Source organism: Mixophyes fleayi, chromosome 11 (genome assembly GCF_038048845.1).
Source record: "Mixophyes fleayi isolate aMixFle1 chromosome 11, aMixFle1.hap1, whole genome shotgun sequence".
Classification (NCBI taxonomy): domain Eukaryota; kingdom Metazoa; phylum Chordata; class Amphibia; order Anura; family Limnodynastidae; genus Mixophyes; species Mixophyes fleayi.
In genome coordinates, this window is record NC_134412.1 from 19188116 (window position 1) to 19210154 (window position 22039).

Consider the following 22039-nt stretch of genomic DNA (forward strand, 5'->3'; position numbering starts at 1 on the left):
GGACAATGGGAGAATTACAAGGGCAGAGTCATGGCAGATATATGACGTGGCAATAATAGATATCTGAGGGATTAATTGGAGATATATGAGGGGGTATTAGGAGAGATATGAGAGGGAAAATGTGAGAGAAATGATGGGGCAATAGTAGAGATATGTGGGGCAATGGGAAAGATATGAGGGTGGAATTGGAGAGAATGATAGGGATAATGGGAGAAATGCAAGGAAGTAATGGGAGAGATATGAGGGGGACAATTGGAGGGATACGAGGAAGTAATGGGAGAGATGTGATGGGGCAATAGGAGAGATATGAGGTAGACAATGGGAGAGATATGAGGAAGTAATGGGAGAGATATACAGGTGTGTACCAATAACCTTCCGTATACTATGGTTGATCTCCAGATTAGCCTCATTCCTGGGGCAAATCTGACTGCAGCACAATTTAGAGCGCTGTCTGCGCCAGGGCAATGCTCAGCAGAAAGCTACTTCTGATGGTGACACTGGCATACAGATTGGCATCCAAGAATGCACAATGTATCCCTTCCATCCTGTCACCAAACTTTTACCAATTTCTTCTTTCCCTGCTCTTCTACTGTCTCTATCCTTCTTGTGGGCAGCCAGTAGCCCGAGGACTCACATGTGACCAACCTGAATAATATGTCTTCTTGGTTCTCTCTCTAGTGATCCTGATGTCACCAGGCCTACACAGTCTGTAGGCCTGGTCTTCATTTATTTTTTCTGTGATTGCGTAATGATGTCTCAGAGTACGTACAGTACATTCTCACAGTCTGTGTAGATGGTTATTCTGTGATGTCATAGAGTGATTCAGGTCATTCATATCGTCAGACAAGTCAGTATATCTTAGGCTACTGTGTGAGCTATGTCAAACCATCATGATGCTGCTCCGGTAGTGCGACTTGATACTTCTCTGCAGTGATAATGTACAGCGCCCTTCTGTGATCAATGTACATCAATGCGAAGATGCACATAAAAAATATTATATTGCAAACAGCCGCTCTATGCTCTAAATTTGTTCATTGCAAACATTTCCTTTGTCTTATTCTGTGATTTTCCATATAATGCTTAATGGCTGATACCTTTCCTTACATTATACTCTTATCGTTTTAACCATAACCATAATAAAGACACGACAACTTAAGTTTGGGGAAAGTAACACTGGATTTAGTGCCAGGTATGGTGGTGGAGAAATAGCAGTCCGAGTCGACATCCGCCAGGCCAACCAGGATGCCCCCAGCCTTCCAGGGGGCATCCGCAAACGGGGGACAACCACACACCCCAAGGTGCACATATCTACCTAAACGGGGCTACCACCCCGGGCACTACAGAACCCTCCCCTTTTCTAGGCTAACGGAAGCAACCACAAGTCAACCCGGTCGGGAAGTACTTGTACCGAGACTAATAGCCTATTCCATTTGAAAACAGGTGGGTTAAGCGTGCCCGATACCGTCATGTGCCCTTACCACTGGCCGTCGACTGTACTGCGATTTACGGCCACTGCTCCTCCAAGATAACCACCACCGCCAAACTGTACCGGTACAGGATCACTGCAGATGACCATCTTTATTGTTCCATAGGGAGGGAGGGTGGGCAACGTCCAGCAGCCTTGAGAGAAAGATTCTTCTCCGCCCATTCCAGATATAACTTCCATAACTCCTCCCCATGACTCATCCGGACGTCATGAGCAGACCACACAAATTAACCCCCAGAGTACCAATACAGTTCAATACAGCCTTAGCTTTTATTATCCTTCGAGCTTAGATACAGCCCTCTGTTCTTATTATTGCAGGTTTGTTTGTTCTAAGATATGTTACAAAGTTTGGAACTGGATTATTTTTGAACTTGGCTGTGGCATTTTTTTCTGTGAACATTTTTTATAGATATCTTTCACTACTTGACAAGCCAAATGTATTAAGTATATCCAGTAGTGAAAGTAGATACATTTACAATTGGGCTAATATGACAAGTCTACATATTAGATAAGGCTCTCAGGCATTGGACCAGATGCAGTGTTTGTAGATAGCAGGGGAACCAGCAGGTGTCTGGAGATGAGCCATGTGAAGGGACAACCTGCTGCTGAGCCTGTGATAAGGATCCTATAAATGATCCCCACCACTGGCTATGGACCTTAGAAATCTTCCAGAACATCAAGGCAGAGGTACCGTCAGCTCAAAATGCTCCATCTCTTGGTGTGGATGTTCCTGGGGGTGGCAGGTAAGTACGTTAGCTCTATGGTTAATGTCCAGAATCTTGAATAAAATTCTGTACAAGACTGTTAAAATGAAAATTGAGGTTTAGGTTCGAAAATTCTTAAGATAATAGTGTGGATATTTTGATATGGGCGTTGTCTGCCATGGTGTTGAAGGTGGCTGGCAACATACTGTGGGTCGGTCTCAACTACTTACCAACGGCACTCACCCTGCCTGGCACCAGCATCTCGGTATATGCATGCCCTATTTCATGTCCCCAAAGGTTAGCTATGTATATCATAGTAGTATATAATTGTGATTTACCATTGTGGTTGATTGAATTGCAGCTGCCGCTCCTGTGATTGACGATGATAAGATTATTGGAGGCTATGAGTGCGCACGCAACTCCCAGCCCTGGCAGGTCTATTTCACCTACAATGGGCAACGCTGGTGTGGTGGATCCCTAATTACAGCAAGGTGGATCATATCAGCAGCTCATTGCTACAAGCAGTAAGTATTGTACATACTATTTTAGTTCAGTGTAATAACATGCTACTGGACAATCCTCTACATCAGGTCTGTACAACCAGGTGTTGTGAAACTACAAATCCCAGCATGCTCTACCAGCTATTGGTTTGCTATTGACTGGCTAAGCATGCTGGGGCTTGTAGTTTCACAAAACCTGTAGAGCCTCAAGTTGCTCAGGGCTGCTCTACATTGTAAGACAGACTAAGTACCCTTAATGAATGAAGAACAGGATCATCATGATAATAGGAACAGAACCAGAAGACCACTGAATTACCTACTGTACATGAATCATAATTATTTTTGCTGTATTCTTTATAGCAACATTCATTAAAGACTTAATTTGCAGTGACTTATGCCAACAGTTATCTATAAGTGGACACCTAGGGGTAAATTCATCAAAATGACGGTTTAAAAAGTTGAGATGTTGCCTGTAGCAACCAATCAGATTGTAGCTGTCATTTTGTAGATTGTACTAAACAAATGATAACTAGAATCTGATTGGTTGCTATAGGCAACATCTCCACTTTTCAAACTCGCAGCTTGATAATTTTACCCCCTAATCTAACAGCTGGATATCGTATAGACCCCGAGGGGCATTCTAGTATATCAGTCATTTACTCTTGTTGTCATTGTTTTTTATTTATACCTCATTTGATGTTTTGTATTCCATCTATGATTTACATCATAAATAACACATTTATATGCTTACAATAACACCACACAGTACATATAGCGCTGGACCTATGCCAATCTTTCTACAGTATTAAGGTCTGGACTACCTTCTAGATCCATAGCAGCTGTGATTCCATACCTATCCTATGTAGCCCTAGGTTAAGCAATCTGGGCCTGAGTCATTAAGGCAAGCAAAGGAGTAAATGTTCCCTGGGACAAACCATGTTACAATGTAAGGGGTGCAAATCAGTTTAATATTTTGTACATAAGTTAAATACTGTCTGTTTTTTCATCTAGCACACAAATACTTGCTAGCTTTATTATTACATTGAAATATAAAGTTGATCTAGGACATGCCCTACCCAAACTATAAATCTGCCTCACATTTTAAATTTACCTCCCCCTCCAATACAACATGGTTTTGCCCAGGTGCAAATGTTACTCCTTTTTTATGCTTTACTCTCCTTAATGACTCAGGCCCTCTGTGTGCAAGATCTTTCCTACCTACCATGGGACATATTACATGTACTTGGAGCTGGGGTTATCTGAGTTGAATTTCTCCTTCCTTTCTAAATTAGTTTGTAGCGCAGTAATTGTCATTGATTATCTTTTCGACCATCCAATTGCCAGAAGCAGGTTGAAAATGGTCGGATAGATTATTAGTACTTTGCAAAACATGCAGCTATGTTTTTCTGATTTTTTTTGGCCTTTAAAACTGGTTTTACATTTGTTCCTCTCCCCCCACATTTTGTTATCTTACTAGTGAAAAATGAATTTATAAACTTACATTTTTACTCTTCCTGTCCTTTATATTTGGATCTGACCAGGCTTCATTTAAAACCAATTAAAATATTATTCACTTTATCTTTCACACATCATTCAGTATTACATTGTAATCACCCTGTGCAATGACTGCACCTGTTTCCGTATCTGTTTGACAAAGAGGGTAAACAAGCATGAAAGTGGAATAACACATTAATAGTATTAGTTTCATTCTGATGCTTTCTTGTTTGTGTAGACCCAGGTACCTTATTGCTCACCTTGGGGAACATGATACTACCAAGGAAGAGGGTACAGAGCAGCACATCCAGGTGGCAGATGCTTACCAGTACTTCTACTACAGCCAGTATTATGCAGACCATGATTTCATGATGGTCAAACTCGCTGAGCCTGCCCAGTTTAATCAGTACGTCCAGCCTATCCGCGTTCCTGGTAGTTGTCCGACGGAGGGGAGTCAGTGCCTGGTGTCTGGCTGGGGAAATCTGAGGACATCCGGAGGTAAGATTACACTCTTAGTCATTCTTTTGTAAAGATTGTGCAATTTTTTGTAATTAATATTAAAATCACATTGTAACACATCATAATATTGTAATTAAAATTGACAATTTTAGAGTATGACTGGTGAAATGATTGTAAACTCAAAACATATGCATCTATTTACTTCTTTCTTTTTCCATTGAAAGAAACTAGGGAAATGATATTAATGCACACTTCATACTTTTTAGTCCTTAGATCCTCGAGGGTATGCGAAACGTGAAGGTGCCATTATGCTGCGGGGTGGGGGGGGGGGGGGGGGGCAGGTGCGGGGTATAAACTGGAGGATTCCATCCTGCCCACTTCACTAGGAAGTGGGGAGGATGCAAGAGGATGGCCTGTTATTTCTGGATTTTGAGAGTCTGCAGGGCATTCTGGGAGAGTGGGCAAGTATGGCAAACTTGCCAACTATGTAGAAGGGCGAAGCACTGAAAATTGTGCATTTTGGCCCCTCCTCTGCGAGGCAATGCTGAAATGCGTCATGAAGCCACCCATATCGCCCACTTCACTAGGAAATGGGCAGGATCAGGGAGAATTGCCTACTCTCCCGGGAGTCTGGGAGACCTACCCACAATTCGTGAGTCTCACGGAAATTCAGGGGGAGTTGGCAATATGTTATTTACATGTAAATATATAGTACTGTTAAAGAGCTGATGCAGGAGTTTGGGGGTGTAATAAGCAGGTGTGAGAGACAGGTTGGAGATCATATGCTAACACAGTAATATAATAACATACATGAACACCATACAGTGACTAATTTACTGATGATAGTAGATATGTTCTGCTGCTCATTTGCTTAGTCCAATTGAAAAAAGACTCTACACAAGTACATCCTTAGTAATTTCATTCAATGATTCATAGTATCAAATTCTTCTTTCGAAAATTCTCAGAATGAATTTAGTTCAAATTAGCTGCACAGGACACCCCTTGTCTCAAATAACAATTGCTGCTGGTTTGGTTTCTTGTAACAAAAACGGTTTGACACAGGAAGCACAGATAGATAATAGAGCTTTCTCGTTTAAGGAAAAAGGTGTGTGATGTTAAGTCTTATAACACGAGACCTATGCTTTTAACAGTATAGGGAGTTTGGAAAAACAAGGTCCATGTTACCATATACAAATTGCTGTGAGTCAGCACAGTGGCATTCGTTCGGGAATTGCTGCTGTGATAGCCTAGGAGTCCGTCTAGCCCCTGAGTCACTGCTTTCACCGGTCAGCGGATCCACTGATTTCCCTCCTGCCAGCTGATGCGCCAATCCCTCCCCCAGGTTCACTCCCAAAGTCCAAAAACATACTGGTAGGTTAACTGGCGTCACAAAAAATGGACCCTGTTGTGTGTGTGTTTGTGTGTCTGTGTGATAGGAAATTTAGACTGTAAGCTCCAGTGGGACAGGGACAGATGTGAGTGATATATATTATCAGTCCAGAGCTGTGTAATATGATTGACGCTATATAAATAAATCATGATACTAATAGATCTACCCTTAATCAATATTTGCAAAAACGATACCCACCACACACAAATGAGTTAAAAAATAACAAAAATAATTTGGTCAAGTAGTAATATAGTAAATATCATTGTCTTTCAGTGCAGTATCCTGATACTCTACAGTGTCTGAATATCCCTGTACTGTCGAACGCCAGCTGTAAGTCTTCTTATCCAAACCAGATCACTGACAGTATGTTCTGTGCCGGTTACCTAGAAGGAGGAAAGGACTCATGTCAGGTAAGTGTCCACGGAGGCAACAATAGAAAAACCTAAATACTTAATGACCTGACAGATGCAGCTTCTCTTTCTTAGATCATGTTTATTTCTGAGAAATGTCAAAAAGAGGGTGTAATGAGGTGTATATGTAGTGGGCGGTTGGATGGGGTATCTTGCCATAGTGTTAGCTAATGTGTAGAGCCATATCTATCACTAAAATGTGTGGCGTCATATATGGTGCCAAGTTTAATAGGCTGAGTTATACTTGGTGCCACGTGTAGAGCCCTATTCTAATGTGAGCCCTAATCCAAGACTAATGTGTAGAGCCACATCTAACACCAAGACTAATAAGCAGTGAGACATCTGGTGCCATAACTAATAATCAGAGCCATATCTGGTGCCAAGACTAATGTGCAGAGCCATATCTGATGCCAAGTTTACTATGCAGAGCCATATCTGATGCCAAGTTTAGAATGCAGAGCCATTTCTGGTACTAAGAATATCTGGTTTATGTTTTACTTTGTGAAAACTTTACCTTTTTTTTTTACTTTTCCATTGCACCTGCCTTCCCTGACTACATAATGAGAGGGGCATTGGGGTTCATTGACACTTATGGATTACCTTATTGGCAGCTCCTAATGCTGATCTAGTGGTTTTGTGTGTTAGGAGCCCCTTCACTTTAACTTGCCACTCTGAGGTCCTCCGCTGTCCCCTTTTCTTCACTGTTGGAGAAATGTCTATATAGCACATGGCAGTCGGATATCTCCATGTTCCTGCGATCATCTCTGGGTTTCAGGGCATCCCAAGGAAGCCTATGGGCTTCCCCCAAATTCTTTGTGGTCTTCCCAAAATTCCATAAAGCGGCAAAATGTTCCTTCTATTCTACATTGAAATATATGGGGAAAGTTGTTTTGCAATACAGAGATTATGACATTGCAAGGTCATAATGAAGCCTCGATTACTTGATTTTAGCATAACTTTTTGTATTCAAAATATTCAGCACTATTAGTTACTTTTTCAGCTTAGATGGAGACATGTTTGATTTTACGGAATTTCTCTATAGATGCTAAATACAGTAATTTATCTATATTTGCGTAGGGTGACTCTGGTGGACCTCTGATCTGCAACGGAGAGCTATATGGAGTGGTCTCATGGGGAAAAGGCTGTGCCCAAAGTGGAAACCCCGGCGTCTACACCAAAGTCTGCAACTACCACGACTGGATAAAGCATGTTGTTGAGAATTATTAAGGTTGAGCATAAACTGTGCAGATATATTTTGTATTAAATCATCATATATGAATATTTTTCAGTGTTTATGAGTGTGTATGTTATATTCAACTGCCTGTGGTTTTTAAGACTGTAATAATAATAGCGAAACACAAGAAGGTCTCTGTGACAGGATGGACCTCCTTTGCCACCTTGTCCGTGTGTTGCTGGGGACCAGCTGTGCTTGCCTTGCCACCGTCCTCTTTCTTTCTCCAAGATGGTACTAAATGCTTGGTCCCAACCTTAGTACAGCCGGATAACGGATTAGATTGTCTAATCAGCAGGTCACAGGAATTGCCGCTGGTAAGTAGGCATCAAAGCAGGATCTTGAAGCAGTGATGTTTTATTAGCTCAAGTATCCCTTATAAGGAGACTTACACTAGTTTGTGGTGCAAGTGATCTTTCAAGATTTACAGATGGAGCAGCACGGTGGCTAAGTGGTTAGCACTTCTGCCTCACAGCACTGGGGTCATGAGTTCAATGCCCGACCATGGCCTTATCTGTGTGGAGTTTGTATGTTCTCCCCGTGTTTGCGTGGGTTTCCTCCATGTGTTCCGGTTTCCTCCCACACTCCAAAACATACTACTAGGTTAATTAGCTGCTATCAAAAAATGTACCCTAGTCTCTCTCTCTCTCTCTCTCTCTCTCTCTCTGTCGTCTGTGTGTGTATGTGTATATTAGGGAATTTAGACTGTAAGCCCCAATCGGGCAGGGACTGATATGAATGAGTTCACTGTACAGCGCTGCGGAATCAGTGGTGCTATATAAATAGATGATGATGATGGAATGATAATAATACATTTAACATGCTCAAATAGTGCGCTTTTGATACAGATTTACACAGATATTCCATTCCCCTGCTCCTCTAACCAATCCAGGTGCTTCATGCAGCCAGCACATAAATCAACCTGGAGGGGTTTAAAACCTTTTTACATTGCTGCTATCGACTCCACAACGTCTTAATCTTTATACTGAATGTCTACAAACAGGATATAAAATTTTCTCTAATATTGCCCTTAACTCATTTTAACTTGCAAAATTCACATTAATCTGTGATCACTTGCATCCTGAGTCTTACAAACATAGGAAGTCTACCAGCAAGTCTAATGACCTCCTCCTGTGCTTTCAGGCTCAACAAGCGTGTTGGTCACTCAGCAATGAAAAGGTCTAATTAACATGTGATTACCTGTCTCCAGACAGTTGTAAAAACACATCCCCTCCACACATATGCCTACTTTGGGATTTTCTCTAGAAAACTTATGCAACCCAAACATGACATACTGTCTCAGAAATCAATACATTTCCAGAAAAAAAAAGAACATAAAATAATAAGCGCATTTGCAATGATATAAATTGACGCCTGTGCCACTAATTGAAATTAATTTTTACAATAAGTTATTTCTATGCTATCCAGCTACCACAAATGCTGCTGCCAATTTTATTTCTTAGATATTTTTTTAGCACAGACCAGAAAACCATTTGGTAGCGATGCAGCATAAAACGAAGATATGTAGAGACACCTGTTCAGCGGAATCTAACTATAAAAACAACATTCTGTTGAATTTTAACTTTTTAATATGATGTTTATGTGCGGCCATTGAGGGTTTGCTTATAGAATAGTTTTATTGGTGTTTTTATAAACACAAGTCTGTAACAAATTATATTTCAGAACATGTACAGAATGTCCAGAAATGTCTTTGAAGAATCACTAAACTTGTATTTATATAGTCATCGGTGACCTTTAAATTCTTCCTGTCATCAATGCACAGGGAACCTCCTTTGTGAAATGCACTCATTGTACAGGGCGGAATGCGTTGGTTTTGCATATGTGAGCCTATGCGATTCTCCCTATGCACATCAAGGTACACACCAATTTTCAGCTCATGGGAGACAACGCTGCAATATAGCACCTATGTGTTTTGAAGAGGTGAAAAAAATTTGAAGAGATGCACTGTGTAAAGGTCACATCAAAAGTCCTCTAACTTTTCTGTTTTTCTTCCAAAATACTGCTTAGTTTAGCTTTATTTATGGCTCAATGTAATAATGAGAGTGAGGGGACATCAGAACTGTCTTTATTACTTGTGACACTTTTTGTGTATTTGCAGCTTCGTTTTACATTAGGCAAGTAGTGACTAAAAATTAGCGTAAAGTTGCAAAATGCGTTACATGAAAAATATAGTACGATGTCTGATCTACGCCAGCTCTGAGCGGTGCAAAAATCAAGTTCTTTTTTTGGGTGGCAAAGGCCATGCTCCCTCCCACACACGGGCACCCCTAAAAGTACGCCCTCCTAAACCCTTCATCTAATTTCATTAAACTATTCTATAAAGCAAAGTTTCGTTTTTGCACAGCTCCAAAAATCTAGGCACATCCGTGAACTTATTCCAAACTTTGAGCAGAGCAACCTTGATGCCCCTAACACCTCAAAGTGTGGTGCCTATGTCTACTCCTTCCCAAACACCATCGTCCTTTACCCGACGCGCTTCGGAGGAAATCCTTGTTCGCTTGCACAAATTGAGGCACAAATGACAACTTAAGAGGATATAATACTTCTGACATTTTGTTCTTCATAAATAATTACTTCAAGAGAATGCAGCCCATCAAATCACTGTGCACTAGTGTCATCACTGGTGCTTAGTGCTTCGGTGGTTTCACTACTTCCTATTGAGTTTATAGGTTGTATTCTTGTGAATATTGGTTCAGAAATTGCTGGAGTGACTTTGGTCGCATATGACCGTAGCTATGCAGGGTTGGGGTGTAGCCAAGCTTTGCTCTCATTTTTATTATTGCAATGTTGGTAGGGTTTATTTCCTATACTAGATGAATTTCTATAATAACAGAAACAAATCCTGTTTCACACTTTAGATACCGGGCAGTGTTATCATGTCATATATAAAGTCATTGTTTAACCTTTATGTGCCATTCAGACTTCCTTCGTTACTTTCAGTATTACGCACATTGCGCTTTCATCCTCTTGTAATGCAAACTAGTATGACTCTATGATCTCATACCCACTGATATTTGCTTGTATACACGCCAATGAAAACACATGTCTATAGGAAACTAGTTTCAGCCAAAATTCGGGACGTCATTGTATGTAATATAAAATTCCTCAATGCGATCATTTGCGGTAAATGCAGTTAAATGGAGCAATCAGCCTTTGGAGAAATGCAAAGCTCTCAAATGCAAGGGAACATGTAGGGGATTATGGGGTCACTGAAAACAAGGGTTTCCATTTTCACACCCGGTTGCAAGTGATGTACTAGAGTTACAAAATTCTAGAACAATGTACAAAATTAACTATCAGTGGGAATAAGGCATCTATGTATATTACTGTATATTCATCATCACCATTTATTTATATAGCGCCACTGATTCCGCAGCGCTGTACAGAGAACTTATTCACATCAATCCCTGCCCCATTGGAGCTTACAGTCTAAATTCCCTAACATAAACACACACACACACACACACACACACACAGACAGAGAGAGACTAGGGTCAATTTTGATAGCAGCCAATTAACCTACTAGTATGTTTTTGGAGTGTGGGAGGAAACCGGAGCACCTGGAGGAATCCCACGCCAACACGGGGAGAGCATACAAACTCCACACAGATAAGGCCATGGTCAGGAATTGAACTCATGACCCCAGCGCTGGGAGGCAGAAGTGCTTACCACTTAGCCACCATGCTGCCCGTATATATTCTGCATCGGACACATAGATGAGTTCTTTTTTATATATATATTTCTTGGAAGATAGACACCTGATATTTGATTGGCACCTGCAGTAATCCACAGCATTATTCTAAATAGTCTCTTCCTAAGAATAGCTTACATCAAGCATTTCACTCATACTGTGCTGATAGACAAATCAATGGAATATGAGGATACAGGTAGGTTCTAACAGGGGAAGTGGGCCTTTTGTCTGAAAGTATAAAGTGCTAACAGTATTTATCTGCCACTATTAGCCTAATTGTGGTTACTGATTCATATGATATGACTCCTCTCTATGCTAAAAACTGAACCCCTTACAATCATAGGGCCCGATTCATCAAAATTCGCAAACGCATACGCATCTGCTAAATGGCTCTGCGCATGCGTGAAACGACGCTTAAGCAGCGCAAAACACTACATACGCTACTCAAGCACGGCAGATACAGCTCTCAAAAGGCGACTCAATCTCAAACTGCAACGCAAATAGATTTGAGATGACTGCTGACCACTTGAGAACATATGGGTGGGAATGGGCGGAGAGTAGGCGCGGACTGGGTGGAGATGAGATAGTACTTGAGTAAAGTAGGCGTTATGCTTTTTCACTTAAGAATAGTAGGCGTTCCCTCTGCCCAGATGAGTGAAACTGACGTCACTCCTGTCTCAAATCTTTCACAAAAGTTAAGGAAGGCCAGGGTCATGTTTAACTCCAATACAGCTAGCTACAACCACTATTAAACGCCTTTAGGAGCATCTTTTGCGTTTAAAATGCAAAACGAAATATGCACAACATACATATCAATACAGACTGCCTGTGGTTTTTTTTTTTTTTTGGTAAAAAAATTTTTTTATTGAGCTTTTAGATATCTTACAAATGTTCCATTAGTATGTTTGTGTAAATTAAGCTTTTTTTCCTTTACATACCCCTTTCTAATCAATGCAATTCGCAAGTGCAACATGTTTGATGTTATTTTGGCCCTTTGGCCTCAATCCGGAACTGCCGGAATGCCGGAATTAGTTAGCTGGAAATAGCGCCCTCTGCTGCTTACTGCCTCTTCAGTAAAGAGGACTGCCTTTTATAGGCCTGTACACTGCTAGCCACATATCTTCTCAGCATTATGGGGAGAATCCAGGTCACAGTGCATTCCGGCTGCCGGAATGGTTGCCTCAGTGCATTCCACATTCATTCCGGCTGCCGGAATGGTTGCCTCAGTGCATTCCACATTCATTCCACTGCCTGAATGGTTGCCTCAGTGCATTCCACATTCATTCCACTGCCGGAATGGTTGCCTCAGTGCATTCCACATTCATTCCACTGCCGGAATGGTTGCCTCAGTGCATTCCACATTCATTCCGGCTGCCGGAATGGTTGCCTCAGTGCATTCCACATTCATTCCGGCTGCCGGAATGGTTGCCTCAGTGCATTCCACATTCATTCCGGCTGCCGGAATGGTTGCCTCAGTGCATTCCACATTCATTCCGGCTGCCGGAATGGTTGCCTCAGTGCATTCCACATTCATTCCGGCTGCCGGAATGGTTGCCTCAGTGCATTCCACATTCATTCCGGCTGCCGGAATGGTTGCCTCAGTGCATTCCACATTCATTCCACTGCCGGAATGGTTGCCTCAGTGCATTCCACATTCATTCCGGCTGCCGGAATTGTTGTGCACACTGCATGGGTAATTATTTCATTTTATGTAAAATGTCTCCCAAACAATAGACTTTGTCATAAATATTTATGATAAATCTCCAACCATTCTGAACAATTACCAATATAATTAGTCTCAATATGTTACATGCCTGATTTGACAGTTGGTGATGGTGCGTTTGCAAGAACAAATAATATTAATAGACATATAATAACTCGAAAATATATTTTAGGGTTTTACACACATGATTTATGCAAATTTAAAACAAGTGTACTATTACCACAGGGACACTTTTAACAGCAACACAAATTGTCTAAGGATATTAATGATCCCTAAGAGCCGAGGGCTGGTGAGGACTCGAAACCACGTAGCAAGCTGGCAAGGTGGATTGCCTAACTGCTACACCACTGTACAAGTGGTGATGTCAAGGGAATAGAATACAAATTAAAGATGACCAGCAACTTCTAGCATAAGTTGTTTCCCTTAAAACATGAGGAAAAATGCCAATACTTGGAAATATTATACCCAGAAAGATTTGGTGCATGCAGAGTCACAATTTATGCATATCGAAATATATCCATGTTGATAAATACAAATCAAAAATAGAACATTTATTGCTCCCATTTCTACAATTTGATTTGGTGGAGCACTTAGCTTTTTCCACTGTTGCCAGTACAGAATTCCCATGTCTTTGAAATCCAAAGTCTTTGCCAACAACTGCTTTGCTGTGTTGTAGCTGATAACACTGTTGAACATTACATATAGCCACCTTACACACCAAAACATATACTAAGTCACAGAGTGGAATAAATACCCTCAAACTTGTAAATATACCAAGGTTAGCCACATACACGCATCATTCAGGGTTCAAACTCATTACCTTGTTGTAGCAAGCTCATTTCTTTATTCACTGAGTTATACTTCACATTGAAACACCAACACCAAACTGCACATTAACTAGTTAGCACAGCTGAATGACTGTCTTAGACCTGATAAATTGGCCATGTTGCAATTAATATGAACAGCATGATGGATAACGTGGTATTAAAATATTAACCCTAGATAAACACACACATTAATAAAAACACTGTTTTACTAAAGCAGCAGGAGCTGCAAAAACGTCACCAAACAAACGCGAATTAAGCGTGTTTGCGAATCTTACGCTAAATACAAGCAGTTGCATATAGTTTTTTACTTTTAGGAGTATGCTTAATAATGTGTTTTATTAACTCACTTGGTGCTTAGGGTTGACCTGGGGCCTTGAACTTCTGCACTTAGTATTGGGGGGTGAAATACATAACCATGTATGTATGGTAGCACATGCAAATGAATAATACCTCATAGAATTGTACTTAAAACTATTTTACCCATACTATTGCCACAACACTAACAGCTTAGCTCATTAATGACATCTGTAATAATCGTTATAATCTCTACTTACCTACAGAAAATAAACGTTGCTCACATGTCAGGTCACTTTTACACAAAACCACACTTGGCTAATTAGAACGCACCTGCGTGCTCCTAATGACGTGTCCGGCATACTCTCCGGCCTACTCACCTGCATTTAATTCACTAATTACAGTGTTACTTAAAAAGACCTTGCTTGGCCTTCTGTGTTGTTGGGAGATTCACAATTCTGGGTAAGTAGCCCTTAATGGTGAAATGTTTCATAATCTCTGCAGTTTATTGCTGTACCTTGCTCAACACTCATGTTTATTTGTAGGAAAAGATATTGGTGAGATACAGATAGAAAATTATGCTGAAAGGTCATAATGGTTAAGAATTTTATGTTGAAGGTTAGTGGAAAAGTCTTTAATTAGCTGCAGAGTTTGAATATTGAGGCAACTGTGTAGACTTGGGATGTGTCTCTGCATAGATACCTCTCGACTGTAGTGACACACATAAAGATTATCCATCTATATTGATTTATTTTGTACCTGTTTACCCTCCCCTCCACAGATCTTGGTCCTGGATTGTGTTTTTTGGGTGTCTAGTGATTGCTTATTGACATTCCACATTTGTCTGTGTGTGTGTGGTAAGTAGAAACCAGATATTGTTTTATTACATACCCCTTGTTAAAATACTTTGCATTAAGAATGTCCATACTGTTTTTGTTTTTTTTCTCCTTTTTCTAATACCTTTTATTTGAAGTGTGGTTTTTCAGACCCTACCTTAAAGACACATTAACACTCTGTGCTTGAGTCATTAAGGAGAGCAAAGGATAAAAAAAAAGTAAATGTTCTAGTGGACAAAGCATGTTACAATGTAAGGGGTCAATGTTGTATTTTTTTTTTTTTTTTGGAACAAAACATAAATATCTTCACATTTAAAAGATCAGTGGTCAAATCATGTGCAAGCTTAGTCGAGGGTTGATTATCTAAGGTATGGTTATTCAAAATGGGAATATGAATAGACATGGTCTGGTGTGTTACTGAAATGGTTTATATGTGTAATAATAGGGGAAAAACCATGCCTACCTGTATTTTACCTTTACAATGTGTGTAGAAAGTATAGCTTCATGCCTCCAAGTTTAGCCTTAATGTCTTTAGCTAAATGCATGTTAATGGGGTAGTTTAAATCAACAGCCTAATGTGGCAACATAATTGATGTTTGGTTTTTCTACAGTTTATTGATCAGCACATATAGTGTTGAGAAGTGCACATTATTGACACTTTATTTGTTTTTCTTATATCTACAGCCTTTAGATTACACTTGGCCTGCAGTGCTGGCTTTTCTGCCATTGCACTTCCTTTTGGAGTTGGTGGATGTTGCCATGGTGAAGGGTGTTGTCAAATGTAAGTAGTATAGTGCTATCTGCACTAAAATGTGATTGGCCAGTGAGTGTGCTCCATACAATAATATCGTCGTTACTAAGCCTGCAATGTGTGGTTGCACAAACAAAACATATGGGCAGATGCTAGCTATGTAACATATGGGTTTGGTGTTTCAAATTAAGTCAAATAGTGCATTCAGAATCCTAGGTATAGTCCAAACACACAAGCCATTATTATACACTATAATATTACTGGCTTTTTTACACATGCCAATACATTGCTCAATCTCTTGATATCAAAATGCAAGTTGTCTGACCTAATATTGCCATATTAATTTGTTGCCTTTCGTTCAACAGGGTGTGTTGGCGTGGATTTTGGATTTGTGCAATTCGTGTCTCACTACATGTTGTTGAATTTCTCCAGAGCTCCAAGCCTGCTTATGTCTCTCTTCAGTCTGGCCAGATTGTCATCTCTTAATCCAAGGAATTTTTACACACACACAGACCATTACCTTGTTTGCTTTGTTTTTGTCAGCACATTTGAATTCATATATGTAATAAATCTAGCCTATGCTGCAAATGTGTCAGCAATCAGTTGTCATGCCATTTTGTACCATTACTACAGTGCACTGATTAATGTTTTAATACCCATAAATCCATGTGTAGTGCTTTCAAAACTATTGTGGAACAGGTTTTATTTTAAATGAATATATGAAATCTAGGTGTGGTTATTTTCTCCTTTGCCACAGATACACCATAGCCTACAAACACGCTCAATGGGGTAAATGTATAGTTTTAGAAAATGTCTATAGTGTGGAGGTTTGTATGTGTGTTTGGTAGTAAATTGCTTAGTAGTAAATTGTTTGGACACTTTCAGCTTTTAGAGCGAACATGTGATGTGCGTAGGAATATAGGCATCACATTACAGGTAAATGTATATAAAGAAAGCAAAAATGTTAGCAGTGTCAGGTCATACACTACCAACTTTTGGCCCTTGGCCAAATGGGATAACAATATTTTTCGCTTGTGCTAGTGGCTCTTTGTTTCAAAGTGGTCCAACACCCACATGCCAGACACAAACCCCACACTAACAATTATGGGGAATGCATTAGGGCACTAAGCTAGTGGAGTCTTGCTACAAGGCCATAATACCATCACCTAGGGCCTGAATCATTAGTAATCTTCTTATCTTGTGCAAAAGGTAAGATGCTTATTGTTACGAAGAAACGGGGAGATAAGAGTGAAGCAAAGATGGATTTTCATCCTAGCGTAAGAAATTCGTCACTTATGCAGTGGCTTTTGCTTCTTATCTCCCTTTTCTGAGCATGAACAGAGTGGATTAGCTTAAGATAAGCAAAAAATGACAGATAAGATCCTTAATGAATCAGGCCCCTAGTTTGCTAATTGGTCAAGGCAGCTATATGTAAACTTACAGCCACCATAGATACTCCACATGAGAACTAGTTACATTAGTCTGATTACCCATTGTTAGGCAGCAGTCACTTGATATGTTTGCTGAACCTGATAATGTAGGTCTCCAATGTTATTGGGGTGTAGAAATGTGAAATGTATTCTCAATACCATTTTCATGTAGCTTGCCCTCTGAAAGTGGAAAGTAGTGACAAATTAACATTCCACCTTTGTTTCTCTTCAAAGTGTGTGTTGTAATACCACCTATGTCTGTTTAAACATGCTAGTCAATGTTAACAATAATTTGCAGCATTTGTCCATGCCTTGGGCAAGGGAAGTACAAAGCCTTAATGTACAGATATCCTCCCTTTAGGATTATGGCTCCATGTTCAAATTCCTTTACCCCCATCTAATCCAGGGGTGGGCAAACCTGTCCTCAAGGGCCATATCCAGTTCATGGGTCAGTAATTATCCCACCTGTTTCTACAGACAGAAATCCTAAAAACATGAACTGGATATGGCCCTTGAGGACAGGTTTGCCCACCCCTGATCTAATCCAAGAGTGTTGGGCCAAGCACACAGTATTTTGAGGGATTAATGTCTGATAGATATTGTTGATGTTTACATTGTTAGGTGAGGCATCCAGTTTTTTTGGCTTATAGAGGGTGAACGTGTGCAATGGGTACCTGTGTCTGTATTGGCAAGAAATCACAACATACCAAGCTTCAAATGATAATATGTTGCCCGTTATATAAAATTGCTTGGCCTTGCATAAATGTTTTCCAAAACTGGAAGGGAGCCAAATCCAAGTGACGTGCCCACTTTAACAATGAATGTATCAGTGTACATTACGTAAGAAACTCTAGGGTCTGTTTGTTATAATAATGTATTCAAGGTTCCAGATTGGTTTAAACTATCATGGATTGGGGGGATCAGATCATAGAGTTTGGAAAAGTCTTTACAGGATAGAGGAGTTTGGTGGACAAACTACCTCTTGGAGTCTACTTACTTGTATTACAGAGTGTGCTTCTTTGCCTGACCAAACCATATCTATACTCCAAGCTTTTTCATTTGCGTCTTACATGATTAGTCAGACACACAGCACTACATACACCCTTATAGTGTGTCAAACTGTCACGTTAGTCTGTATTTCTTGATCCGAATCAGGGACCCTTGGGATTACCTGCAGCAGGTGTGAATCTGAACAGAGCAGCCTGGATGATCTTCCTGCTCATGTTCTTGCTGATTGTCCAATCTAGCAGGGGAATGAGCAGTCTGAGAATGTGGACACAAACACTGATTTTGTAATGCAGCCAGAAACACTGGGGCCAATAACTATCCACTGGAGAGAAGTGTGTTGTTCAGGCAATGAACAGATCACAGCAGCAGCTTTAAATAGTTTGTCCCAAGCAACTATTGGCTGAGCACTTAATGGGATCACAGGTGCTGAATCTGGTTGATCTGGAATGATCACCTGACTGCATCCAAGATGCCTGTGCACATGCAGCAGAACAAACAGTGTGTGTTTGATTACAAACGGAGCTGTGGAGGACGGGAATGTTGCTGACGACCAGAAGGCACCCAGGTAGCCGTGATATGACAGCGGCTGATGGGGTAAGTGCACCTAAGATCCAAATGTGAGACCCAACCTATATGTGCTTAGTGCAATAAGGTCATGAGGTTACTTGTAAATAACTGTTCTGCTAAATGACGTCCAGTGTACCACACACTGTGCATTAGCACTAATCTTAAATACAAATCCCTTATTAGATTTTTAGAATTAGCACAGATTCTTACCTGTACAAAATAGTAGTTAACAATATTTGTCCTGTGCCATCATGGGAAAAAATATTTTTACATTTATTTGGGTTACCTTAACACCTGTCTTTTGTGGCTCCTTTGTGTCAGGTTACAGTTTGCAAATGCAATACTTTCTTGACAGAATGATTTGCCCTACCTCTAAAGGGGCACTGTAGTTGCAGGTTGTGTTTGCAATTATTTAGTAAGGCAAATAAAGAAACACTGTGGCAAAAGCATTAAGAAGCTTACCTTGATACACTTCTTGTTTAAGTCTTCTTCAGCAAACCATGGGCCAGAATCATTCTGGAAAGGTAAGGCAAAGTAACTAAGCAAGGGCAAAGCATGTCAGTTTGGAGGGGGATGTAAACCAAAAATGTCATTGGAGATGTAATTTTGGGGTAGGAGAGGTCCTACCTGACATGAACATTTCAGTGTACAAATAAGCTATCAAGTATTTGTGCGGTACATTAGGATACAGACATTTTTTTATTTTCGTGCTCTAAACCTATTGCTAATTTGCACCACTTGCATTTTAAAAGGCTTTTGAGCAGCATTCAGAAATATGTATCCTTGACATCTAGGTTCATTACTCAATCAGGGCCATGGCATGGTTTTGGTCAGCACACTGATATTAGATACATATTTGTTTGAATACGTTAATGAATCAGCCAGTTTGTTTGGAGATTATACTTTGGTTAGACTTGATAACAAGCATTGTTATTACAAAAAACATTATGGAATCTGCCGTACAAAAGAAATAGACATTTCAGTAGTAGGAATTTTTTTATTATAAAAAAAAAAAAAAATATACATATTTTCGTCATATATTAAACTATATTTGTTAGGTTAAAACAATACAAATTATTTTTTCCGTGTTTTTTTAAAGGCGGTTGGACGGGAGGCTCCCCTACTCCGACTTCTTGTCACCCGTGATGTAGAGGAGTCAGAGGAACCAGGCAATGGGGCAAGGCAAGCGGGTTGTGTCCGACGAGGTGAAGGTGCAGGGTCAGGGGATGGGGATGGGGCCACGACAGGTGAGGGGGAAGTGGGCACAACAGGGGATTGGCCATAGCCACGAGCAAAGGCTAAACACATAAGACGACATAGTTCGGGGTCAGGGAGGGCGGAGGCGACAGACACATCAGGGAGGGCGGAGGCGACAGACACATCAGGGAGGGCGGAGGCGACAGACACATCAGGGAGGGCGGAGGCGACAGACAACTGGGTATGGGGGCTGCCGAACAAATAATCTGAGCTGGGTGAAGGGATTGTGCCGGAGGTGCGTTGGGAGTGGACATGCAAGATATCACCAAGGAGTGTTGCAATATTTGTCACTGAAGTATTTAAATTATCCATTTTGGTGGCGAGTGTCGTCAGTAAAGAGGTGTGTGTGCTCATGAAATCGGAGAGTGTGTTAGTGAGATGGTCGATTTGCTGATCCGTGTGTTGGACAGTGCTTGATATGTGTGACAGGTGAACATTCTGTGCAAGAGTGACGTCTTTAAGATTTTCGGCTGCGCGTGCGAGTGTCCGCTGCCTTACATATTCAGCTGGAGGCAGCTGAGGCTCCTCCACATCACGGGCAACTTCTTCATCCACTGGTGAAGCAGGCGCCTGCTGCTCACATGCTGTAGAAAGATAATAAGTAAAATAAAGTAATTAGAATCAATGAGTAAGGTGCGATATTATATTGGCAAAAACATCTTACAACGCGTGATGTAGCATTGGTAAAGTGTCAGCTTCCCTTGAATGTGCTAGCAGCCCTTTCCGCTCCCCAAATACAAACATTCCCACTTATGGTCTGACATTTTAGGATGAGCCCTACATATTGAGACCATTTGTCTTCAGTGTGTAAATTTCATTTCCTACTATGTGATAGGCAAACACATTGTGCAATTGAAGTTTACCTTCACACACACATCCTGAGAGTTGACACTTTTACTCAGACAGATACAAAGCTTTACAGACATTAAGAAAGCAAACTCATCATGTACCTAGTGGAGCGGCCTCTCCTGTTCGGGGTGGGCTAGAGCCAGTGTCTATGTCGCCCACCCCAACTATCTCCACCAGGGCTATTGCAGCCCTCGCCCGCTCCTCGAGGGGTGTTAAAGTAGTACGTAGTCGAGGCCCCCCACCAGTGCCTTGAGCATGCCTGTGAATCTCAACAAGCTTCGCTTTCAGGCGTCCTTTATAGTCTGCCCATCTGTGGAATAGACAAACATTATTGCCTCACATAGTACCTTCAACTCAAAATGACACATTTTTCAATCAAATACATTGCACGTTTGCTAATCACAACAATTTAACCTTCACATACAGTAATACAGATTTTGCTCTTTTGAAGCGCGTATAATGTGGTAAACATATTATGTCAATGTGACCAAGGGCCATGGTGTTAGTTTTTGAAAACAAAGGGCCTGATCAACAAATGCATTGGAGTCACAAGGTGGTTTCACCTCACAGGTGACTAATGCTACTATGTCACAATATCCATATTTATCTCTAGCGATATCTATATATATTATTTGACAAATACACACAGTCAGTAAAGTTAAATAGGGCTATTATTTTTAAATTTAATTCGTACCTTTTCTGAACTTCAACCTTTGTACGCTCATACGGAGATATTTCATTTATGAGCCTTGTGATTTCCTGCCAATGGGTTTGGCGCTCGCGTCCGGTTATTTGGCGGTTCCCACTGTGGAACCTCGCCAGAACCCCTTCTACCAGCACCTCCAGCTCCTCCTCTATGAAGTTGTTTTTACGCCTAGTTGGCAGCCCTGGTGCCTCCACATTACTTGGGCCAGCATCAGACATATTCCTATTTCAAAGATAAGTTGTGTCTTTATAGGCAATGCACACAGTCAGGTGGTGATACAGAATCTAAGCACATTCCCCCCCTACATAAGGTACAATTTCACAAACTTCTAACTAGGTCTAAAACACATGCCCCTTATTATAATAAACATTGTGGTTTGTCTATTTAACGGCCATTTAGTTTGAC

The 22039-nt window shown here is 40.8% G+C and overlaps 1 protein-coding gene across 1 annotated transcript; it reads left to right on the forward strand.

Moving 5' to 3' along the window:
• The first annotated feature begins 2162 nt into the window (after positions 1 to 2162).
• Positions 2163 to 7724, forward strand: LOC142107643 (trypsin-3-like). The gene is made up of 5 exons (XM_075191199.1): positions 2163 to 2229; positions 2552 to 2714; positions 4423 to 4682; positions 6307 to 6443; positions 7521 to 7724. The coding sequence occupies exons 1-5, from the start codon at positions 2190 to 2192 to the stop codon at positions 7668 to 7670; spliced, it is 750 nt and encodes a 249-aa protein (XP_075047300.1). The 5' UTR covers positions 2163 to 2189; the 3' UTR covers positions 7671 to 7724.
• Positions 7725 to 22039: the final 14315 nt, after the last annotated feature.

What these genes read in the sequence shown, in the direction of transcription:
- LOC142107643 (XM_075191199.1), top strand. Translation starts at nt 2,190, where the DNA reads ATGCTCCATCTCTTGGTGTGGATGTTCCTGGGGGTGGCAG. An exon ending in GATGTTCCTGGGGGTGGCAG is followed by an intron (nt 2,230 to 2,551) that starts GTAAGTACGTTA and finishes ATTGAATTGCAG; the next exon opens with CTGCCGCTCCTGTGATTGAC. An exon ending in GAGGAAAGGACTCATGTCAG is followed by an intron (nt 6,444 to 7,520) that starts GTAAGTGTCCAC and finishes ATATTTGCGTAG; the next exon opens with GGTGACTCTGGTGGACCTCT.